Here is a 24,730-nt window from a genome sequence, read left to right as displayed (position 1 = left end):
ACATGTTTTGTTTCTTTTATTCGCGAAGCTGCTTGACAAATAAAAGAAACGAAGCACGTATGGCAATAAACAAACTGCCTTCAATAATCAAAATATCCACGGGTGTACTGCCGGTCTATAGTGTCCAACGGGCACAATATTTCGGCGATCAAACATGTCACCATCATCAGGTGAACTAACGGACTGAGCTCCTGTGAACGTGCCGGCACGGAGATCCGTACGTTATGGCTGCTCAGGGGGAACTCAGTTCACCTGATGATGGCGACATGTTTGATCGCCGAAATATTGTGCCCGTTGGACACTATAGATCAGCAGTACACCCGTGGATATTTTGACTATCAAATACGCCGGGAGAAACTCAAGAATGCCTTCAATAAGTTCCATAGATGGAGCACATCTCCAAGAACCCAAAAATATTGTTTAAGAGACAGGTTTGTAGCCTATCACCGACATTACTCAATCTGTATATTGAGCAAGCAGTAAAGGAAATGAAAGAAAAAAATGGGAGTAGGAATTAAAATCCGTGGAGAAGAAATAAAAATTTTGAGGTTTGCCAACGACATTGTAATCCTGTCAGAGACAGCAAAACACCTGGAAGAGCAGCTGAACGGAATGGACAGTGTCTTGAAAGGAGGATATAAGATGATGAACAACAACAAAAGCAAAACATGGATAATGGAATGTAGTCAAATAAAATCGGGTGATGCTGAGGCAATTAGATTAGGAAATTTGCCACTTAAAGTAGTAGAAGAGTTTTGCAATTTGGGGAGCAAAATAACCGATGATGGTCCAAGTGGAGAGGATATAAAATGTAGACTGGCTACTGCAAGGAAAGCGTTTCTGAATAAGAGAAATTTGTTAACATTGAGTATAATTTAAATGTCGGGAAGTATTTTCTGAAAATATTTGTATGAAGTGTAGCCATGTATGGAAGTGAAACATGGACAATAAATAGTTTAGACAAGAAGAGAATAGAAGCTTTCAAAACGTGGTGCTACAGAAGAATGCTGAAGATTAGATGGGTAGATCATGTAACTAGACAGGATGTACTGAATAGAAAAGGGGAGAAGAGGAATTTGTGGCACGACTTGTCTAGAAGAAGGGATCCGTCCGCTGTCCATGGTAATCACACACCCTGTTAAAAACAATGTCCCACCTTTTGCAATGTCCAGAGGGGTCATCACGAATTGCAGTGACTTCAGTGTAATTATTGTCTTTGAATGAAATTGTTATTTCTGTTGCGTATTTCTTTTAGTTACCTCCTGTACTACATAGAAGCAGCTCTTTTCTGTACTGTCCAAGACTCATTGAGCTATCAAACAACAGAAACTCCAGCTTGGAATCTCAACAATGAAAGGAAAAGACAGATTGCTGCTTACCATAAAGTGACACATTTAAGTTGTAGACTGTCACAATTAAAACACCTTTACACATGAGCTCCTGTGTAACTTACGTACCCACTTCCACACTGCTATGTTACTGGTTCACTGGAGAAACTTTTGCAGCTCCTGTCATCACCAGGCCAAGCTGGCATTGAACTGTAAAGATGATACACATTAGGGCTCAACAGCAGCTTCATCTGTTGCTGACAATAGCTGGAAAAGTTTCTCCCGTGAACCAGTCACGTCAGAGTATGGAAGTGGGGCTGGTGACAGTGGGTACACGAGTTACATAGAAGCTCATGTGTAAGTGTCTAATAATTGTGACAGTCAGCAACTTAAGGTGTCATCTTTAAAGTAAGTAGCAATATATCTTTTCCTTACACTGTTGAAACACATCAAGCTATGTCACTTGGCAGTGACATATCAAAGTAACCTTTAGGTTCAGCACAGCTTTCTTTTTCCACCATCGGTTTTGCACCTGAACCTGACTTTCATGTGTGTTACATGTTCAAAGCTCAGTACAAATAGGCAATATTAACCTATAAAATACAATTACTGTTTGTACAGGTTTGAGCACTAATAAACTAATGTAGTGTGTTACAAACAATCCATCTTCAATTCACACTACATATACAAAGTAAATGTATTACAGTGGTGTTTGCAACTGCCACCCAAAATGCAACTGTGTCTCATAAGCTACCTCCTAATATGAAGATATTCAAACTCTAGAACATGGGCAGAAACAACTGTTCTTTTAGAGACAGTGGACAAATATTTTGTCTTCTACAATACCACTACAAAAATTGACTCATCTGACATTGGCTACTCACAATGAAAACAGCAGTGCCACCTTGGATTATGTGGACCTAGAGGGATTAGAGACTGATCCCACATTTTAAATATCATGAATAGCTAGCTAACTGAAGAAAGCAACTATGTGATGGTTGGTTGGTTGGTTTGTGGAGGTTGAAGGGACCACACTGCAAAGGCCATCGGTCCCAGCAACTATGTGAAAAAATGACTCTGAGCACTATGGGACTTAACATCTATCGTCATCAGTCCCCTAGAACTTGGAACTACTTAACCTAAGGACAGCACACAACACCCAGTCATCACGAACTATGTGAAAAAGTAATATATAACAGAACAGCAAAAGATGAACACACCCATAAAATTAGGACATACAATAAATCAAATACTATTTACTAGGACAATGCGATGAGCACACATACCTCGAGCAATTCCTTCACATCCTGCAACATGGCTTCCACATCCTGGTAAGTATCAGCTAATTTATTCATAGAATCTATCAGATTCTGAATAGCATCTGGCTTTGCACTGAATGCTGCACATCGGTCGACCAGTTCCTGCAAATATAACACCAATGACCTAACTTTTCAATTATTAAAGTTACAGACATTTTGAAAACATATCACATAGCAAGTAACATACCACAAAAATATATTTGTGACCAGTAACATATAAAGAAACTCTAAAAATCATAATTACCAGTCATATCTAAGAAGAAAGCTACATATCTGAAAACATAATTAATACAATCCCACGTATCACACTGTCTACTGTAAAATACCCTTTCAATTCAATCCCACTTACCTTTTATTAAGAGCCTACTAAAGTATTTTGTCCCTTTAATGCACTTCTTTCCTTACACAAAATGCACTGCTTTACCATTAATGATACATTTTCAACGAGCTATGGAAGACTCGTAAAATTTGTCGACAACCAATGGGCAACTTATCAGACAGCACAAGGAACAGTGTCAGCTATTATTAACAAGTGGATAAAATATTCTCAATATTCAAGTCATGTAATTTCAAATAAAATTTTTGAGCTCTATTGCTATGAAAGAAACTGAGAACACACAGTAATTAGCACTACAAACATCTCTCTTAGTCACACTCCTAATCTCCAGTTACTGATCACATTTCTCAAGTAAAGTAGGGAGGACGGATGGAAGGAAATGTAAGTTAGGGTTAGCAGCTTGTTGATAACAATGTCACTTCTCATTAGGTACACAGCACATCCATGGATTGGGGACATATAGTGAATAAAATTGGCCATGTCCTTTTCAAAGGAATCATCTTGACATTTGCCTTAACCTAAATCTTACCAATGCACTTCGTCATAAGAAAATTATAGTTTGTTTCCAAACAACACACCCAGATCTGACTAAGGGCTTGGTGAATGAAGAATGGTTTCATGTATGCAGAATAAACAATGTTCAGAGACATGCAAAGAGAATGCGTAAATAACAAAATAGCATTTTCAGTAATGAACAAATTACAAATCTATGTAAGCATCTTCATCTTAGCAAGGCATTACTAGCACATGAAAAAACCTTTAAGTAATTGCTCATTAAGGATCTAATAAACACCACGAAGTGAAAGCTGGATAACATGCTACACTGAAAAATGTTTAACTAAATGGATGCTCCAAATTAGCAAAGCATCAATTTCCCTGTTGTATGAGACCAATTAAGTCAAGCAAAGGCTATGAAAAATGTGAAGAGAAGCAAAAAAATTTAGTACTTCCATAATCATGGCTTCAAAGGTTTCAGGGATATTCAGGAACCATTCATTAAAAAATCGTAGTGAGACAATCTATGAAAGAAGAATGAGACAGTGTATGGAAAAAATGCTGTCATAAAAGGCTTGATGACCAATAGTAGAAGCGTGACACATTTAATGAAGGCTATTTTTCAAACTTATGCTTGTCTTATGTTACACAGCACAAAATAAAACTTGACATGGTGGCAAGCTAAGCAGACATACAGAGAGAGAGAGAGAGAGAGAGAGAGAGAGAGAACCGATGCTGCAAGAGTTGCTCATTACTGGTAATCCTGAGTAACTTCATTGCTTCAAGAATGTGTGAAGTTTCCAATGGGAGTACACAAATTAAAATAGGTGACAGGAGTGTCATTTGCCACATGACAAAATGGTGAAAATAACAAGACTTTTTCCTTGTAGAACTCTTAAAAAACATGAAAACATGTATCTTTCATTTAAACATATGAAACAAACTACAGCCCATTGCTCAATGAATTATTTTATCACAAGTGCCATGTTCAATGGCTTCTTGAAGACATTAAAGTGCCACAATGTGAAGATATTTAAGTGTCAGAAAACGTGAAGCTACTGGATGTCCTTGCGCACAAAGGTTTTTGATGCTGCGTTGGATACAATGGAATTTTAACTCATTATATCTGTTTTTGGAATACTGGAGAAGTTCGGTAAGGTTTTTTTTTTTTTTTTTTTTTTTTTTTTTTTTTTTTTTTTTTTTTTTTTTTTTTTTTTTTTTTAGTGTGCAGCATGGTAGCAGCAGTGGGTAATTCTTAATAGCATGAAACAGATTTTTTTTTTTTTATTTTAGCAAGCATCTAGTATGATATTAATGATCCTGAAAACTAACATGACAGGCATTCCAGAAAAAATTTAGTGATATCCAATTTCAAGAATTTATTTCTGTTGACAACAGCATTATTTGACAGTATTGTAACATCTTCAATAAACTACACAGATGAAAAAATAAATGTGTTGAAGAGGAAGCAGACTTCCTATGAAATGTCTGGTACTGGATAAAGTTTGATTTATAGATATATCTTCACAGGAAACACTAAATTTACAATACTTCCCACTCCATGGCGTTTCTGGTGCAGTAACCGTGTGTAGTATTTTGAAAGAAAAACATTCTTGGTTGCAGGGGAAACAATACTTTTATTGACACATTTTGCTCTTTTGAGAAATATGTGTAGACCCATAGTTAAGCTTGCTAGGTCATGTAAAAGGTCATAAAACAAGCAAAGAATGTCTTTACAAATCAAAAAGTATGCATGACACATTTCAGAATTATTTCCATCCTCAGAAATCCAAGTACACAGGTAGCACAAGGACAAGAGTGTAACCATTTGTGCATTTGAATTTCTGAAGATGGAAATAATTGCAAAATGCATCATGCATACTTTGCGATCAATAAATTCAATCTTCACCTGCTGTATGACTTTTTATGTGACTTAGCCACCTTAACCACAAATCTAAGCACATTTACTAGAATGGTTGCTATCCTCCTATTTAACTTTATGTCACAACTTTATTATTTTTAGGCAATCATTAAAAAACATACTACAAAATTTACATCTGTAAAATCTGTGGTGCGCAGTGCTTTTTCAAGTGCCACCAGAGTAAGTAAGGTGCACAAAATAGTCCCCACAAATGTAAACTTTGCAGTACATTAAAGTTTTCTGATGATGCCCCACAAGAGTGACACATGTCAATAAAAGCATTGTTTTCCCTGCAAAACACTGAAGTACCTGACTAGCTTAACTGTAATCTTGACTATATAGAAAACTGTGTTTAAGTAACAGTGCAGAGTGTGGCAATCAACACATGTAATTTCTCTGCTTCCAGAAAAGTCGTTTGTATATTATTGTTGTAACTGATTAAATTTTGCTTGTAAAAATGCATTTATTTCTTCTTATAATATATGAAAATTCTAATGTAAGTGCTTATTACAATTTCTACGATACCAAATATAAGTTCTGCTTAATATGTGCTTCACTCGTGGAGCCTTGCAGAGCATCTTAACAATGTCTTCTTGTAAAGTTTACTTCCTTCCAGTAATGTTCAATGATGTAAAAAAACTTATGTGAAATATACAGTCTAACAAAAATTAGCCAACAGCCATTTTATACACTTATTGGAATGCAAAACAGTTTGATTTTAAATAGTTAAATTTTCATTAAGCAAAATTTGCCTCACAGTTTCACATTTTCTGCCAAAGGTCAAGTGTGAATAAAAACAATACAACTACAATCCATTCACTCAATCTGATAATGCACCTACATTACACTGATTGAGCAAATTGTCTTCAATTCAATCCATCTACTGCAAAGATCTTACATAAAGTGACTTTACCAAATAAAGCCTCTCTCAGGCCCTGATCTTCTGACAACTGTACACTTACTGTCATTCTTCCAGTTACAAGGTATGAGGAAACCCCTTAAAATATACTTCTCTCCTTGTATTCTCATCAAAACAGTGGTTATTACATATAAAATTTTGAAATATAAAAGTAAGAAGACTTCTGTGCTTTTTCATAGTACAAAATGATAATATGTGGACACTTTAACATGGCAGTTTTAGATGATGGTGGTGGTGGTGGTGGTGGGTGTGGGAAGGGGGTGCATTTTAAATTATGGTTATGTAAGATACCAGAAGAGGTCAAAACTTAACTACCTCTATGACACTGCGAACTTCAGCAAGCATCTGCAGGGTAGATGTCGCCAAATGCTTTACATACTCTACCTTGTTCCACTTTGGGTGTTGTTCATTTTCTTTTCTTAATTTGAACTGAATGAAGAAACTACTCCCAATCTACCAAACAGTTCGAGTATGACTACTATGACACCAGGAAGGACTGGCGATCCCTATCATCATGTGTCAGTCCTAGTCTTTTGCACAACCACATATGACAGAGGGAGGCAAGGCAAGTTTCTTAGCATGGCCTTAGTTCTCGTTCACTTATGCTCGCAGCAGATTGTCACCTTAAGGTATCCACACTATAGTCTGGTGCTTCCTTTTCAAACATACCTGTGGAAGTGATTCCGGCTCTGAATGCAGTTTCAAGTAGTCAAGCTGAAGTGAGGCCATGAACACATCCAATTCTTGGTCCTTCTCATCAATCTTAGTACCAACTTTTCGTAACAGTTTTGCCTTTTCTTCACTGCAAAAGACATTTTTAAAATCCAGTTGTTACAAACAAAGACAGACAGACACACACAAACAGACACAGAGAAAAATATCAGGGACAAGGAGAGGAGAATTACATGTCTAGTAATACATATGGTATCTTTCATCTTTCCTTTTCCTTCCCTCATTCCTGACGAAGCAACCGCCGATTGCGAAAGCTCGTAATTTTGTGTGTATGTGTGTGTGTTATTTTATTGTGCCTGTCTACCAGCGCTTTCCCGCTTGGTAAGTCTTGGAATCTTTGTTTTTAATACATATGGTAACTTTACTTTGTTTTGCTTAATTCACAAACCTGAATCTTTATCCAGATTTACCTAACTTTTTCTGTCCCTTTACTGATGGATGACATAAAACAAATTTATACAAACTTTAATAGATGACATCCATGTAGTACCTTTAGAAGTAGGAACTACAACAAATCAATAAGTAGTATGGAGATCCTTTAAATGTGTCACTTGCGTTGCTGTTGGAGTTTTAAGTCAATAAATAAATGTCATGACTATTGTTACAACAAAAAAATGAAATTTCAAATCAATGTTATAAAACTAAAAATGTTATTAAAGTTTAATGACAATGGAACATGACTACGGAAAATAACCACCAAAGCAATTTTATGGACATCCCATATGCCAGATTTGGCTAGTATGCAATTTCTTATGTCTTTTTGAGTTTAATATTAGTGTGTTTACATAGATTATTTGTGTATGTATTTTCAGTGCCCTCTAGTTTAATAATTTTCATGTTTCATAGATCACAATTATGACATCTTGGCATGATGTGAAACGAGTTAGTTTTACAACTTTAGTTCACATTCTCAGCGGAAAATATGGCAACATGCCGACCATTTACATGACTGCCTTAATTATGATGTTTTTAGCCGTGATTTATACTTAACTATGTTCAATATTCTCTCTCTCTCTCTCTCTCTCTCTCTCTCTCTCTCTCTCTCTCTCTCTCTCTCTCTCACACACACACACTCTCTCTCTCACACACACACACACACACACACACACACACACACACACACACACACACACACACACTAGTAACATTGGAAGGTAACCTTGATTAAAAATTTGCCATGCCCATGAGACATTGCACTGCAACTATGGAACATGACCTCTAGGCTTAAAAATGGCAAAGAAGAGAATCTCCAAATCTTTCTTCAAATATGTCGCATCCAGCTGAAAATACTGATGATTACATGCTGCAGATCTACTAATTGTGAGAATGTCAACTGCTAAGTCTGACCCACTGTTCCAAATAGTCTCGGATATTGATTACAGCTGAGAGTTTTAGGGGACCAGTTGATGTTTCATAGAGTGCCTGAGATTTTGGCAAAGTAGGAAAGTATGTGTGTAGCACTGTGAACATGGCTGCTGTCATCTTTAAACACGGGAGTGTCCACAGCATACTCATCAAGAAGATGGTCATCAAGAATGAGAAAACGATCATCCTAGTTCATTTCATAATAATTCAAAGGAGTGGGTCGAAGTTGTCGTATGAAAAATACCCCACACCATCTAAGAACATCTCTGCTCTGAACTACACCCTCCACACACTGTGAGTTGAATGCTTTGATCCATTCGACATCTTGCATCATTTGCAAAGAAGGAATATTGAGACTTGTTGGACTACACTAAATGCCTCCAGTCAGCTACTGTTCAGTCTGTGTGTTTTTTGGTTCACTAAATACATGTTGGTTTATGTGGCAATATGAGCAATAGCTTTTACCAAGATGCCCACTGCATACAGTTCACTCAGAAATTGGTCAAGATGGTTGTGCATTTGTTGACAGCTGCAGTTCCTGTCAGATCTGAAACTGATTGACTTTGACAAGGCTTTTTCAAGGTATAACACACCTCTCTGGTTTCTGTGCTTTGTAACAAGAGTGGCAGTTAACTGTAAATTTACTGACGATTTATATTCAGGAACATTTAAATCTGTTTTGAACACAGGTGATAAATCACTAGAATCAAACTATATCAATCAAATATCTAAAGCAAGTGGTCAAAGCAATAAAATATGGATTAGGTATGAGAAAGTGAATGTCAGACACTCATTCATTGACAAAATCTTGAGAAGATATAGCTTTATTTGTAAAGGATGTAGCTTATGCAACTGATTTAAAATGTAAGGGTGCTGTTCATACGGTACGGATCCTCCAAAAATATGAGTCAATACCTGCGGAATTTACAATGAAGTACAATCAGATTCATTCATCTAGGGGCTAGATAAGAGGTAAGCCAAGGAACCAATCACTACCACTGGTACCTGAAAGCGTGAACATGTCTCAAAGTATGGTTATAATACTGCTACACCATATATCATCTGACAAACACAGTATTTGGTTGCATAAGGGAAACCAATGCCGTATACTGTGTAATGTGTCTAAAAATAAACTAGAGTCTTGGATGCAGATCTGCTAAGCATATTATGAACATTAGCATGTATATATACATTTCTTTGTGCCAACTTGAAGAGCCTTAAATAGATTCTGAAATAAAACACAATTGTCAATTTTGAGCAGATGATAATATCTTTCCCCTCATTTATTTAACCAGACGACAATCGCAGATTTTACTTCAACGATTAAAACTTGAAGGAATATCAATAAAGTTGAGTGACCGCAATGCTGGCATCAGTCAGTACAGATTTCAGCAACATTTTTGTTCTTAAACAACTATATCCACACAGATGTGCTCATACATTTGCTACAATTACAATAAATGAAAACTTTATCTCATATACTGACTGGCTTTCAATGGAATACTACGATTTTTATGGATTCAACACTGGTGTACTTTCAGTGAGCAGGCATATGAGCAACACTAATTTTGGAACTCTATATCTATTTCAGACTGAATGCACAATTTTATATCACAATACTACCTGTACAATGAAGATGCTTCATGTGCCTTCATGGGTACTAGTCGAGCAAATATGTCAGCTCCTGCTACTTCTGGATCATTAACATTAAACATAATGCCTTTTACAAGAGATGCACCTTTAACCTCTGGAAGAATGTCCAAGGGTGGGACCTCTTCATGATAGATGAACTCATTTTCATTTTTTGCTGCCTTTTTCTTTCCTTCCACAACATCATTTGTGAATGTTAAGGCTTCATTAATTGCCTATGAAAGAAAGAGTAGTAGATTTAAAATATACCAGTTTTCAGTACCAATTCCATTACAGTATATATACTTAGGGAGGGGAAATGTACAAATGTGTGTGCATTCTTAAGGGACCAAAATGCTAAGGCCATTGATCACTTGACTTACACACTACTTAAACTAACTTATGCCAAGAACAAAACACACACACACACACACACACACACACACACACACACACACACACACACACACACACTCGTGTCTGAGAGAGGACTCAAACCACTGGCAGGAGGGGCCTTGCAATCCATGACATGGTGCCTCAAACTGGGCGGCCACTCCGCTTGGCTAGGGAGGGAAGAAAAACAATAAATTATGAGACAGAACTGTTGGTCAATATTTACATTCAGGGACAAAAATGTATACTATCGCTGATAGACACATCAACTACAAGTATAAGGGGCAGACTACATAGCCTTCAAGAACTGTGTGTTCATTTGTTGGGGACAAGAGAGGAATTTGGTGGGGGAGATTGGAAAAGGAAGGGCAGGTCACTCAATCTTCTCCAGTATCATCCTGAGGACTTTCATGGGGGGGGGGGGGGGGGGGGTGTTAAAAAAGGAAGGGCAGGTCACTCAGTCCCCAGGATGAGACAGATCCCTATCTGTATCGAGGACAATAATGTAGGAAGCTGGCGGCAATGTTTACCCTTTCAAGTTCACAAATATTTACATTATGTATGTCTATTGGACATTCATAAAGCTTCAATGACAGGTTACTCTTCTTTTACGTTATTAATTTACAAGACACATTTGTAAATGTGGTAAGTGAATAACACATTCCTGCACGTGTCAGCTGCTAGAGACAGATAGCAACAATCACAAAATAACTAACTCAGACACTAATCAATCTGTTCATAAATACATTAAAATGAAGAAGAAGAAGGAGGAGAAGGAGGAGGAGGAGGAGGAGGAGGAGGAGGAGGAGGAGCAGGAGAAATGTGTTCGTGCTTGGGTTATCTTCTACCTTGAAATAGTTTGCTATCTATAAGGCAAAAACTCTGATTTTTAAAAAATAAACAAATTAATGCATTTTTGTTTTGGCTACTCGAGTAAATAATATTCCAATATTGACCACATACATCAATATTATCCATTCCTTTTGAAAGTTTGACAGCTTCTTCTAATTTCTCTGCTGCTGCTTGGTAAAAAGTAACTCGTTCACCCATTTTCTGCTGTTCTTCTGCCTGCTGACCACGGTAAAGTAAAGATATACACGTGTGGTATACCATCTTGAATTTTACATAACGTTTCCAATTCTGTAAAAAATCACATAACAAAAAATTATGTAACTGATCATTCGATAAAATTTAAAAACAATTACATAAAAATAATTACCTAAGTCTTCTTCTATTGCACATCAATTCACATTTTCTAATAATTTATAAATACAAAATATAATTTATTGTTGTCATGTGAACTATGAAAAAATAATTATGATAAGGATAGTTGCTACTCACCGAATAGATGAAATGCTGTGTCACAGACAGGCATGGCAAAAAACTTGTCACAAAATAAGCTTTCGGCCAACAAGGCCTTTGTCAAAAAAAACACACACACACACACACACACACGACCACAGCTGGCTTCAGCTGCCACAGCTGCCAGAGGCTGTGGTTTTGGTGTGTGTGTGTGTGTGTGTGTGTGTGTGTGTGAGAGAGAGAGAGAGAGAGAGAGAGAGAGAGCTGCCAGAGGCTGTGGTTTTGTGTGTGTGTGTGTGTGTGTGTGTGTGTGTGTGTGTGAGAGAGAGAGAGAGAGAGAGAGAGAGAGAGAGAGAGAGAGAGAGAGAGAGAGAGAGGGGGGGGGGGAGATTTATTGTTGACAAAGGCCTTGTTGGCTGAAAGCTTATTTTTGTGACAGTCTTATTGTTGTGCCTATCTGCGACTCAGCATGTTTGCTATGTGGTGGAATAAGTATGTGAAATATAAAGAAAAAGTTATTTCGCATTATGCAAGCAAGTGCTGATACTGTAATAAACTTGGTACAGTGAAATTGTTTGCAAGCATAATTCTTTATGGTATCAATGATACAGCAGACATATGAGGAACATACTGTAACTTAATTTATATCTAGCTGATTTTTCATTTCACAAAACTGTGTGTGTTTCTGGCATTATCAACCACATGGCAGTGACAATCACCCTCTTAGATTTTGTTTGTTCTTTCCATTATAAAGAATGTGGGCACTGTTTGCTTCTTGTTTCAGAGTTATCTCCAAAATAAAAACTGAACAACATCTATCAAGTAACACTATGTACTCCAACAAATGTGTAGTTAATACTACACAGCTACAGTGAACACTTATAGCATAATAAAACAGTGTAACCAATGTCCTCATTATTAACCTGTTAGAATTGAATAAAGTAACATGCATGAAATCGATGACAATCTACTGATATGAAGTAACAGCGAAAACTATTTGGAAGTGGTGAACACACTGTGATTAACAGAAGTTTGTGCCAGACCAGATATCAAATTCTGTTTTCTTCCTTTTTATGAGTAGTCCCCTTAATCATTGCACTATCTGGGCATCAATTCAGGCCTGATTCAAACTTTCATAATCACTTATGTTCCCTCCTATTTCCTTAAATATCAGTTGTCACAACATATTCATTACATAGGAGATTCAGCACATCTGAACATTTTTTGATGTCATTATTTCATATCACAGCATCTTCAATGATTTCATTCCCACTGCCTCCATTCATTTCATTTCATTTCATTTCAGCAAGTTTACTTATATATATATCCCTTGTATCAGGGTAAGCCAAAGGCCTCCACCACATACCCTGTGGAGAACTACTACAGTGGTTGGTTGGTCAATTTCAGGGGGGGGGGGGGGGGGGGGGGGGGACCAAACAGTGAGGTCATTGGTCCCATCAGATTAGGGAGGGAAGTCGGCTGTGCCCTTTCACAGGAACCATCCGGCATTTGCCTGAAGTGATTTAGGGAAATCACGAGAAACCTAAATCAAGATGGCTGGACGCGACTCTGAACCATCATTTTCCCGAATGCGAGGCCAGTGTGCTAACCCCTGCGCCACCTCGCTGGGTCACTACAGCAAGTGAGTGGTAATCACTGACGGACATATAATTAACAATGAAAGTTTGAGTCAGGTCTGGAGGCATGCTCAAATAAGCTAACAGTTCAGGCAACTATTCGCAAAAAAGCACAGGTGACAGTTAAAGTACTGGTATGACAAATTTTCATTTATGATTTATTTGCTTCCAATGACTGATTAACCATCGTTCTGTAGTTAATCTCTTATATCTGGCAAACCCTCATTCGAGATAAGAATAGGAATTTTGCATTCATAAGATCATTTGTGCCTGTGCAAAAGATAATAGGATTTTTAACTGTATTTACCACTTTCTGTTGCTCTAACAGTTAAAACTGTCAGTCCACAGATCGTCGTCCTCCTCCTCCTCCTCCTCCTGCACTTGTTACCACATTCACCTAACTACAATATGACACTGAATATAAGGCAACTACTTTCTTTTGACAAGGCTCTTGAGAAAGTGTATTTTTTACATATTCTGACTAATAAAATTTAGAAATTGTTTAACATCAGCGACTGCATACTAACTTTGAATTCCATGACATATGCAGTTGGAAAATTCCTCTTTATTTCCATTGCCTTCAGCTGGACAATTTCTTGCGTAGTCAGAAGTCTGAATTACATTTATCTCACAGATACTGAAAAAGTTGCTGCTCCAATTCATGAAATCTTTCTTGATTTGGTCTCCTGAAATATTGGTGTCTGGAACTGTTGACCTTGAATTTATTCTCCATCCAATGCCACCAACAAATATTCACTTTGGGACATCAAATTTCCTTCCTGCTGTATATTTATTTGTGACTTTTGCTTCAAGAATAGCCATTGACTCAAAATTAGTGTTATATTTTCTAGATGAACCAATTGTGAACTCAGCCTTTCTAAAAAAATTCACAGCTGTGATTTGCATCCATTGTCAACTGTTGCAATTTACCACTCTTACAGCTTTAAGCAAACTGAACATCAACAATATGTTATTCTCTCGGCTCCCTAGCCGCTGAATCAGCAGAAACGGGACCACTTCAGCCTAACACTACGCAGATTCATTTGTTGTCAACCTCAAAAATCAATACTGCTGTCTACAGGTTTCAACACCAAAAGTTTTGGGTTGGTGGGCTGACTAAAATGAGTTCTGATGACACGTCATCTCTAAAGTTTCAGTGGGAGTAACGGTAGGAATGATCTGATACAAGAATAACTGAAAAGTAGGAGTATCAATGTCAGCCTCGACAGTATCTACACTTTTAATACTTGGGAATAACTATGGTTGTTTTTACATGATACAAGAATTTCATTCCTTTTACTGATATATGATGGAGGGGGAGAAGTGGGGGGACTGGAAAATGCTGAGTAAACAGCTAGTTAAGGGATGAAGTCAGTCGCCAGTGAGCTGTTAGTGAATAGCAAGGCATTGTTCAGCATCTACTATAGGGTCAGCAGTAAATATAACACAGTCAAAACTGATTCAAAAAGTTTCTCAGACTTTATTCCAGATACCAAGTCACTTTCACTCCTCTATTTAACACCCATATCTTAGACACACATCTGTACAACTGTAACAACATCACCACCAGAATAGTGGTGGCTAAGGTGAGCGGCTGATCCAGTAAACCATGTTGAAATGCAGACATCACACAAAGACCTTAGTATTATGATCTGATATTTTTACGTGCAGCCACGAAGTCAAACAACGAAAAAGCCCGTTTCATAATAATATAGTGGAGTCGTAAGTAACCAGAAAGTGGGCTCAAACAATAACAACAAACAACATTCAATTGACAATAGAGAGGTAAATCATGAGGGAAAAGATACCCGAGACTACTGCTTTCAGTTTTAAAATCTGGAGAACTGAACAATCATTGAACAGAAATGCATTCATTGACTTTCATGAGAAAATATTCAGCAGTCAATATGTACATGAAAAGCAGAGAACATTTTGAGCTCCTGTTCTTCAGAGAAGAAAATTTGAAATACAAAGACACAAAAATACTTGCAATGGCATGGTACAAAGTTCATGTGTACATTCGTATCTCCAAGTCTTGAGGACGGACAAGAGTTCAAAAGAAATTACCTTTCTATTGTTTTGTGATTATTAACCTCAAATTTCTTTTAAGAGGATTCCACTTCTAACAATCATGGCTTGTACTCTGTCTGGGACTTTTCGTAAACCAAAGATTTAACTTTTGTTGCATGCATCAATGAAGATTTCTTCATTTTCTGTTACATGTCTCATTTTTGCAAATTTATTTACAAGGGCAACACAATCTTTCTTGAAGTGAAGTTGCATACTAAATACAAACCTTATATATTTTTGATCCTACGGTTTCTGCAATCGAACAGTCATCTGCACCTCCTTGTTCAAGTGTGTTGAGGGCCGAGCTGTAATAATCTACTATTTGAACAGCCACTTTTGCTGAAAAAATTGAAATATAGCTGTAAATTTTATTATTAAAAGAAACAGATCACTAGAAAGAGAAGGCAAAAATGGCTAGCAGCCTTGAGGGGCAGAGGGAAAATAGGGGGGGGGGGGGGGGGGGGGGAGGCAGCTGGGAGAAGGATTAATTTGAGACAAGTCCAAGGATCTGAAAGTCATAATGGAAAAATATAAAAACAGTAACAAAACGAAACTGTGATTCCCTGTGAATCAAAATTCTACTGTAGAACAAATTAGAATGGGATTGTGAGAGAGGTAAATACAAACATCGACATAATACAGAAATTGTAGTAATCCAATGGAAATTTGTTGAGAGCAATTACTTGTAAAGATGACAAAATAACCCCTCTGTGGGCTGAAAACACCTTGTTAAAACCAGTTTGCACACCTGACAAAGTCAGTTCAATAGCCAGTAAAAATAACAAAACTGAATATTAGAATAGCATAAGTATACTTTTTGGTTTCAATGTTCGCTTAATGTATGTTAATGGTTGCTACTGTTTCCCTATACTTTACTTCAAAATTTGTCTGTTCATTCAGTTTCATTCTGGAACACACACACACACACACACACACACACACACACACAATGTTTCTGACATACAGCATTTACAGGGAGTTCCATTCCATTTATATGATGACCACCTGCCCATGGTATTGCAGGCCGGCCACAGAAGCTGCACCTGCTGATCGAATGGGTCCCACAGGGCCACACCCCCTTTTACTGTGTGTGTTTTAGCCTGAAGGCCTTACAGACAAACGCGCCCTGTCAGTGACATTCGAGCAATGAAACAGGCATCACGCATGTAACAGTGAAGTTCGTGAACGCGACAATGGCAAGAGCCACAACAAGTGTTTACTTACAATTTGTATGTGCTTACAGAGTCTGCTCATACTGTTCGGAGGCTGTTTGAACAGAAGTTTCCAGGTGTTTGAATTCTGAGTCATGATGCAATTCACAAATTAGTGAATAAATTTTGTGAAACAGGAAGTGTTCAAGACAAGATGCTTAAATGACAATGTACAGTGCTCACAAAAGCTTCTCTCGATGACATTGCATATAGCCTCAGAGTGCATACGTGGACAAAGAAAAAAAAATTCCCGCATTTTTCCCGGGATTTCCAGTTAAAAATACACTTTCTCCTGGGTGAAAATACACTTTTTCCGTGTTAAGAGACAGTGTACTCTTCCTCGGCACTGTAAAAGTCATCAATCCTTTGAATGTTTATGGTTTTATATACCGACGTAGAATTTCCCGGCACTTTAGAAAACGAAACTCAGGGGGAAAAACACGTTTTGGAAGACCTTTGATGTGCAGCAACATGTACTTTTTGTATTACGGAGGTATAAATTTGAATTCTACCAAACAACGCATGTCACTTTCCGAAGCACTGAAATCGAGATTGCAATGCTCTTTTGTAAGTGGCATAGCTCATTCACATGATCTCTCCAGCTGATGACAGCAATAGGACATGTGATGTAGTCAGCCACTAGCAAGATCATTCTTAAGTAGTGCGAATACACGAATAAGTAAAGTTAATGGCTTAAATTAATAAGTTGGAAGAGAAGCTAAGCTTCCACATATAATGTCGATCTTTTTTGCGCGTGTTACACTTTAAGATACATCACACAAATGTGCCAGTAAAATTTTTAATAACGACGCAAATGTCTCATCTTCTGCGCTTGAAATTCTTCTAAATGGTCGTCCTCAAAGAGTTGATTTTTAAATGGGAGTCCATACGAAGATTTAAGAAATTCATCGTACATTCTTGCACATAGTTCATCCTGTGTAAAAGGAAATCTGCTTTGAATGTAATGCATTTCAAACCACCATTCGCAATATTTTCCTGCAACCAATTAGAAATAGGTTTCAGCAGTTGCAAGAAAGTGCCAGATAACTGGCATCACTGCACTTGCGCAGCTACAATGACGCAGGAAGCCCGTATGTTCGTACGTGTAAAACATTAAAAGATCTTACATTATGTCATAAATGAAACAAGACATCAAAGGATACTTCAAGAGCACAGGGATTTCGCGAACCATACTCAAAAGCATAATTCACCTTAAAATGCACATCCGTATGTAAATTTTCTTGGAGTACCAGTACCCATTTTCAGTTCTTCATTATAGCATAATGCAGTACCCACGTTCAGTTCTTCACTATACCATAATGCTGTTGACACCAGCATTGATATGCATTCGTCTTTGGACTCTGAGCATTGTCTTTGGGCTGTTCTGCCATGTTCAGTTCTTTGTGAGCCTTGCATGTGTTTAGGTGAATAAATGAACTACTGCTAAATAGGTGGTGTTTGGTGTAACCAACCCAAACTTCTCCGTCACTGGTGACCACGAGTTGTTACGTCTTCCGTTTTCGCCGTTTTACTGTGTCCACCACCTCCGCGTCAGTTATTTTCGAGTGTATTACATCGACACAGCATTCGAACAATGACTTCGGCCCAGCGCCTAACGCTGGATTTTGTGATCGACATGCATCGTGTTGCTGGCGTTGTACACCCACCAGGACTGCAACATGATGCTTCACACTCTATGATTCTGCCGATTTCGGCGGACGTTTTCAAGTCTGCAACAATAAGTGAGGTTAGGAGTGCGCATGCCTCCGGCTATCAAACGCCTTTGTTCCTGCCACATGTGCCCTCCCTCATCGGCTGTGCAGATACCTCTTACACATCTCCATGCAGTGCGGGACCAATGACGATTTCTGCAAATGCTTCGTCAGACAACCGCCAGAACAACGATTTGCCACGCCGAAATCCATGCAGTATCACGCAGATACCTGCCACGAGGCCAAAACTGCTTCGTCCACAGGTCAACCTCCTCAGCATCTCACCATGCCTATGCCTGCCTCGGTTCAGCATCAGCCCCTGCCTTCCTACTTTGATACCTCGTTGTGCAACAGGAACAATTACTTGTTATCTGTGCCTGACCACCTCCTCCGCCCCACCGCTACACCTCAGGGTTTTGTGCCACGACATTCACCTTATCCGCACACTGTTTTGAGTGGAGTGACTATGAACAGTGAACTTTCACACACCCCGTCCCATGTTCGAGATCATTTTCCACACTGTGCTTCTGGACAGCCCGCACCTCCTCACCCTCCCTGCAAGACAGGTGGCCCCAGCTCCGGTCATACGTCGAGCTTTCCGCAGACTAACACGCATTCTCAAACTTTGAACTTTTTCTCACCTGTCGCCCCCATGCCGGCTGCAGTGTAGCTTCTGCTACTGTTCTCGGCACATCTCGGTGCCTCATCTGCGTCGGTCTTCCGCGACGCGTCAATCCGAACACACCCGCAACGTGTTGAGCTTCCGCAATAGCAGTTGACACATTACGGTGTGTCACCCGTGTCACGATGGATCGCACTCAACCACAATGTGTCACCTTCAAGCTACAACCCGAAAAGCTGTCATTGCCACATCCCCTGGAGGCTCACTCTCCTGGAATACTACAGCAACAACAGCTCAATTCAGGCGGTGCCCCGATGAACTCAACTCAACCTGTTCATCCGAACATTCTACAACGCTTACCATCACTGCCGCCGTTTAATCCCAACAGAGCAACAACCTGGTTCAAAATTGTGAACAAAGTGTTCGACCGTTACAAACTCGACGAGTCAACCACATATCTGTGCCTCATCACCCACCTGCACGACCAGGATGACTTGATTGCTGACCTGGTTGACGCCCCGGACTCATCTACCAGTAACACTCTAGCCAAAAAAACAGTTCTACATCGGATAGCACGCTCAACTGAGGCAGCAATATGGCAAGTGATCCATGTCAAGCAACTAGGCAACGACAAACCTCCCCAGCTCTGGAGAAGGCTATGTGCCCTGGTCAGCGTCGATCTATCCTCTGACACAACTCTCCTAGCCATCTGGTCAGACAAACTATCTCCTCACATTCGCTTTGCTCTGGCTCAAAGGTCTCCTGAACCTATTGAGCAAAGAATGACAATTGCTGACAAGCTACACGATGCATCACTGCTCTATTTCGCCAGCCACTGCCTACCTGATAAGTCTCAGGTTCAGGCTCATCGCCCTGAGGCCAGACGCAGCCAGGGCCGTACTGTGCTGACTGTTCCCCTTGCTCCAGGAAGCAGTATACAAGCAACTGGGACGTCACCGGCTCCCTCCTCCTGCACCTGAACCTGCTGCAGTCATCGAACCTTGGCCACCGCCACTGGCAACGAACTTTCTGCGGGAAATGCAACCGCACTACCCATACTGTTACTTCCACACACAGTTTGGTGGGGCAGCACGGAACTGCAGACAACCCTGCTACTTCCCAAACGCCAATAGCAGGTAGGTCCGGGGGTTGCGCACAACATGACAGGCACCCTCCAGTGCTCCATTCTGTCCGGGAATGATCGGATAATTGTGGACAACGTTACATTAAAACATTTCGTTGGGAAACCTTTTCCTAGTGGACACAGGCAATGATGTTTCGCTGCTGTCTATGTCCTTAGTGTTGTCGAATATCTGCCCTCATCACACTTCACTGCAAACCGTGAATCCAACTAAACTACAATGTTCGGGTTCAACTTGCCATGTCGTCTCACTCTCCGCAAACTGCAAATTCGAGTGGACTTTTTTTAGTGCGTGAAATTGACAAACCTATACCAGGCATTGACTTCTTGCGACACCACAAACTTTCACCAGACCTAGTGAGAAACACCGTGTTTCATCATACATCCAAGAATCACTTCCCCCCCGTGCTCTGTCGAGCAACCCCCCCCCCCCCCCCCCCCCCCTGTGACCCATCGGACCTGGCTCATCTCATCCATACATGCTCGTCTCTGTCGATGACGTTACAAGAAACCACACACAAGTGCCTTGTCGAGCTTGGAGACGTTGCTCGCCTACACAAGGAAAACTTCTAGCTCTCCCTCTGGCTTCACGAAACACAGAAACACAGCTCCAGCTCTCCGATGCAGCAAAGGCACTACAGACACTCCAGCAAGTACAAAGCAAGGTCAGTAAGTGCGCCGAATCTGCTTGCAATCCCAGCAATCGAGGCTCAGTGTGTTTACCTCCCACTACCCCTCACAACTGTGCTAGCAAGACTGCCATAACGTGTACTGACAGTTCCGTAGGGCCACACCCCCCTAACACGGCAGAGTTTGACACTCGGCCGGACACAAGTGTGCATGCGTGACAAGCGTCATGTGTTCCCGAACTGACGGCTCCTACCCTGCCCCTCGCAGACAGCACCTCAAACCATGCAACTTTGCCTCCTGCGCGCCGCCGTGAGACTGCCACTGACAACACAAACAGTGCACTCGTGCCAAGCATTTCACCCGCAACCGTGCTGCCACTGGCCGCACCCTCTGACAATGGACTCACTAATGGCTCAAGAGCTCTATCGAGCTCACCCGACCATGGTGCCACTGCTTCGGGCCAGCCGCCATCTTGTCACGTTGACTCCTGGGACACTTAGCCGCCTCGGCTCCCGTTGGATCCGCTGAGTGGCTCCGAACACCAGGACTAAACCTCGCCTGCACCGCCCGCCACACATTGTAAACAAACCACCTCCCGTGCCACCAGCACGCCAGCAACATTTCAGTCGTCACCAACAGCACGGTTCACAGGCTTCCCTCACGGCAGGTCCCTCGATCTCCAGTAAACCATGTCAAATTTGTCATGAGCGCCTGTCCAACCTTAAAAATCAGATTTCTGAACTACTAAGCTCCGGCGTCATTGAACCCTCTGCCAATAGCTGGGCTACGCCCATACATATGACACCCAAAAATACGGGTCCTGGCGCATGTGCGGAGACTACGATCAACTAAACACACGAACAATCATGGACACCTACCCCATACCCAACATTGCTGACTTTACCAGTTCCCTCACAGGTGCGACCACGTTCTCTGTCATTGATTGCAAACTGGCCTACCACCAGATCCCATGGCACCTGAAGACATCGAGACGACAGCGACAGCAATCACCACCCCAATTGGGTTATTTCAGTTTTGATTCATGCCCTTTGGTCTGAAAAACGCAACCCAGACCTGGCAAATGCTTCATCAACGAAGTGCTATTCGACCTAAAATTCTGCTTTGCATATCTTGATGGCATTCTTGCGTTCAGCTCCTCCGTCGAGGACAACATTCGACATGTGCAAACTGTTATGAACACTCTCACGGCAGCAGGCCTCAAGACCAACCAGGACAAATTGCAGCTACATCAACCCGCTGTCACATTTCTTGGTTTTCGGGTATCTGCCGACGGCATTTCACCGCCTCCAGAGAAAGTACAAACAATACTAAACCTACCCAGACCTTCGTCATTCCAAGAGCTCCGGCGCTTTCTGGGGATGGTTAATTATTATCACCGACATCTACCTCAGGCCGCGGAGATTCAGGCTCCACTGACGGATGCCTTGGCAGGCACCAACACTCCTGGATCTCGGCCCGTTCCACTGGCTTCAAAAATCTTCTTGCTGAGGCCTGCACAAACGCGCATCCTCATCCCAATGCACAGCTTTTCATTACCACAGACGCGAGCAATACTGCCATCGGCACTGTCCTTAGGCAGACAATCGACGGCCAAACTTCGGCTCTGCAGTTCTTCTCGCGCAAGCTGCACAACGGAAATATTCCGCGTTTGACAGGGAGTTGCTCGCGGTCTACAAAGCGATTAAGCATTTTAAGACTGACATTGAGGTACACCCTTTCTATGTTTTAATAGACCACAAACCCCTGGCTGCGGCCATTACAAACTTGCCAACAGACCCGGCTCCTCGCCGCTTCAGATACATGGACTTCATATCTCAGTTCACCACCGATGTCAGACACAAAGGGTGCTGACAATATAATTGCTGATTTGCTTTCACAAGTTGATGCTGTCCATTCACTTTTAGACCTCTCTGAACTGCCTACCCTCCAACCCGCCAACGAGGAAACATAAAATCTGATTTCAGACTCTACTTCTTCACTACACTTCATCCGCACCACCTTCCCTGGCATTTCTGGGGCACATATACCGGCCCGTACTGAGTTCTCCGGCACTCAATCAACACCTATGACACCCAGATGAAAAATTCAGCTGTTACAGTCTCTCTCCACAGACTTAGGCCTACTCATGTCGAGCCTCCTTCTACACCCCTTCAGGCCACGACCACGCCACTCACTGTCGTGGCTCACATCGCTCCGACCACTCCCTCCACGTCGGACTTACACACTCAATCAAGTTACTTCCAGCTCCAATCGTCGAGCTCCCCTCCGACCTCGCCCTCTACTCCGGCCTCACGCACTCCGTTGAGTGACCATATGCTCCCCACGTCAAGCTTACCTACGATCACGTCCTTGCCACCGGGCCCTTCGGCCTATCCACCGTCGCCTGCCTCGCCCTGCCAAGGTTTCTCATGCCCCCCCCCCCCCCCCCATCTTGAACGTGCCCTTGCTCAAGGTGTTTGTGCCTGCCCCCCCCCCCTCCCCCCGCACATAATCCATGACGTCTCAATAATACTGTGCAATTATACACTGTTTGTCATGTGTTTCTCTTCACCCAGTGTTCATGACACAGCCTCAACTATTCCCTGCTACCTGGTGAAATGTGTTCCCCTCCGCCCAATGTCGACCTGGACATGTTTCGTGTATTCGCCACGTCCACCGGAGACATTGTCGTCGTCACTCCGTTCCACCCGCAAACCCTGTTCATGTTTTGTTGCGGCAGTTGCGGGATACAATAATATCCTTTGTTAGGGTATTGGTTCTTACCAGTTAAAATCATAAAAATTTAACTGAAAACTAAAACAATGAAAAATTCCCAGAATTCTAAACAAATCCTGGGTGTTCCTGGTTTTCTTCCAGATGAAAAAATTTCCGGGTTTTTCCCGAATCTCCTGGTTGTCCCAGGTCGTATACACCCTGAGCCTGGAAAATTCCCCTAAAAAGTCTTTCACAGCAAACACAAATACTGTGCACTTCTGTACAAAGAGGTGCTAAACTGCTTGGTCTAAAGCTCTATAAAGTATGAGTAGTACAATAACTTTGACCTTGTGTTCCTGTGCACAGGATTAAGTTTTGCAAATGGGCATTAAAACAAGTGTGGGAGAGAGAAATGGATGCATACCTCATTCTGTTTTCAGACGAGGCTTGGTTCCATTTACACGGATATTTTGATTCGCAAAACTGTCGACATTGGAGGGCAGATAGACCTGCTGTGCTTCATGAGCAACCCCTTCATGATCAGAAAATAGGGGTGTGGTGTGCAGTTAGTGGTGGCAGGATAACAGGCTCAATGTTTTTAAAGACACAGTTACAAGTGAAAGATGTGTGCAGAACATTTTGCGACCGTTTTTTTAATGAACTGAGAGAAAGAGAATGAAGCTTAGTTTTTCACAGGATTCGGAAATGGTTCATATTGAAAATATTTCTTTGCACGCACTTCTCAATGTGTTCAATGAATAAGTGATTAGTAACAATATCTGGTCAGCAAGAAGTCCTGATTTAACTCTCATGCAATTTTTATTTGTGGGGTGCATGGAAGGACAAAGTGTACACAACAAATCCCCCCACAATAGAGGAACTCAAGGATGAAAATATATGTGAATAAATTAATTCAATATCTAAGAGAGAATTACACCGTGTAATTGATAATTTCTTGAGTAGATGTAAGAAATGTGTGGAAAATAAAGGCAGGCATTTCCAGCATCTCTTTGTGTGACATGGGTGAGTACAAAATTTATTTTCTTATATTTTAAATGTAGTCATGTTGTAATGCAGCAACAGACGGGCGACATGGCATCTGATCGCCGTGCAACAGAGCACTCGCTGCCCAGCATCTAGTGCGTGCACAGGTGGTCATCAGATGAATGGGACACCCTGCGTATACTGACTTGGATATTACAACTTCTGGGACACACAACGGAACAAAATGATAAAATTACGTATTTCTCTA

General features: G+C 40.8%; 1 protein-coding gene across 1 annotated transcript in view; it reads right to left on the bottom strand.

Moving 5' to 3' along the window:
• LOC126266754 (tyrosine-protein phosphatase non-receptor type 23) overlaps positions 1–24,730 on the bottom strand; it is a gene marked incomplete in the record, with an annotated part of 145,206 nt that overhangs the window by 82,349 nt on the left and 38,127 nt on the right. Inside the window, 5 exon segments of the mRNA XM_049971269.1 lie at positions 2,615–2,749; positions 6,989–7,121; positions 10,040–10,281; positions 11,402–11,578; positions 15,674–15,786. Coding sequence (XP_049827226.1) covers positions 2,615–2,749; positions 6,989–7,121; positions 10,040–10,281; positions 11,402–11,578; positions 15,674–15,786 — 800 coding nt within the window.

The sequence above is a fragment of the Schistocerca gregaria genome, chromosome 4 (assembly GCF_023897955.1).
Source record: "Schistocerca gregaria isolate iqSchGreg1 chromosome 4, iqSchGreg1.2, whole genome shotgun sequence".
Taxonomy (NCBI): Eukaryota; Metazoa; Arthropoda; class Insecta; order Orthoptera; family Acrididae; genus Schistocerca; species Schistocerca gregaria.
Note: the sequence above shows the minus strand (reverse complement) of the source record. Positions and strands in the feature narration are given on the sequence as shown.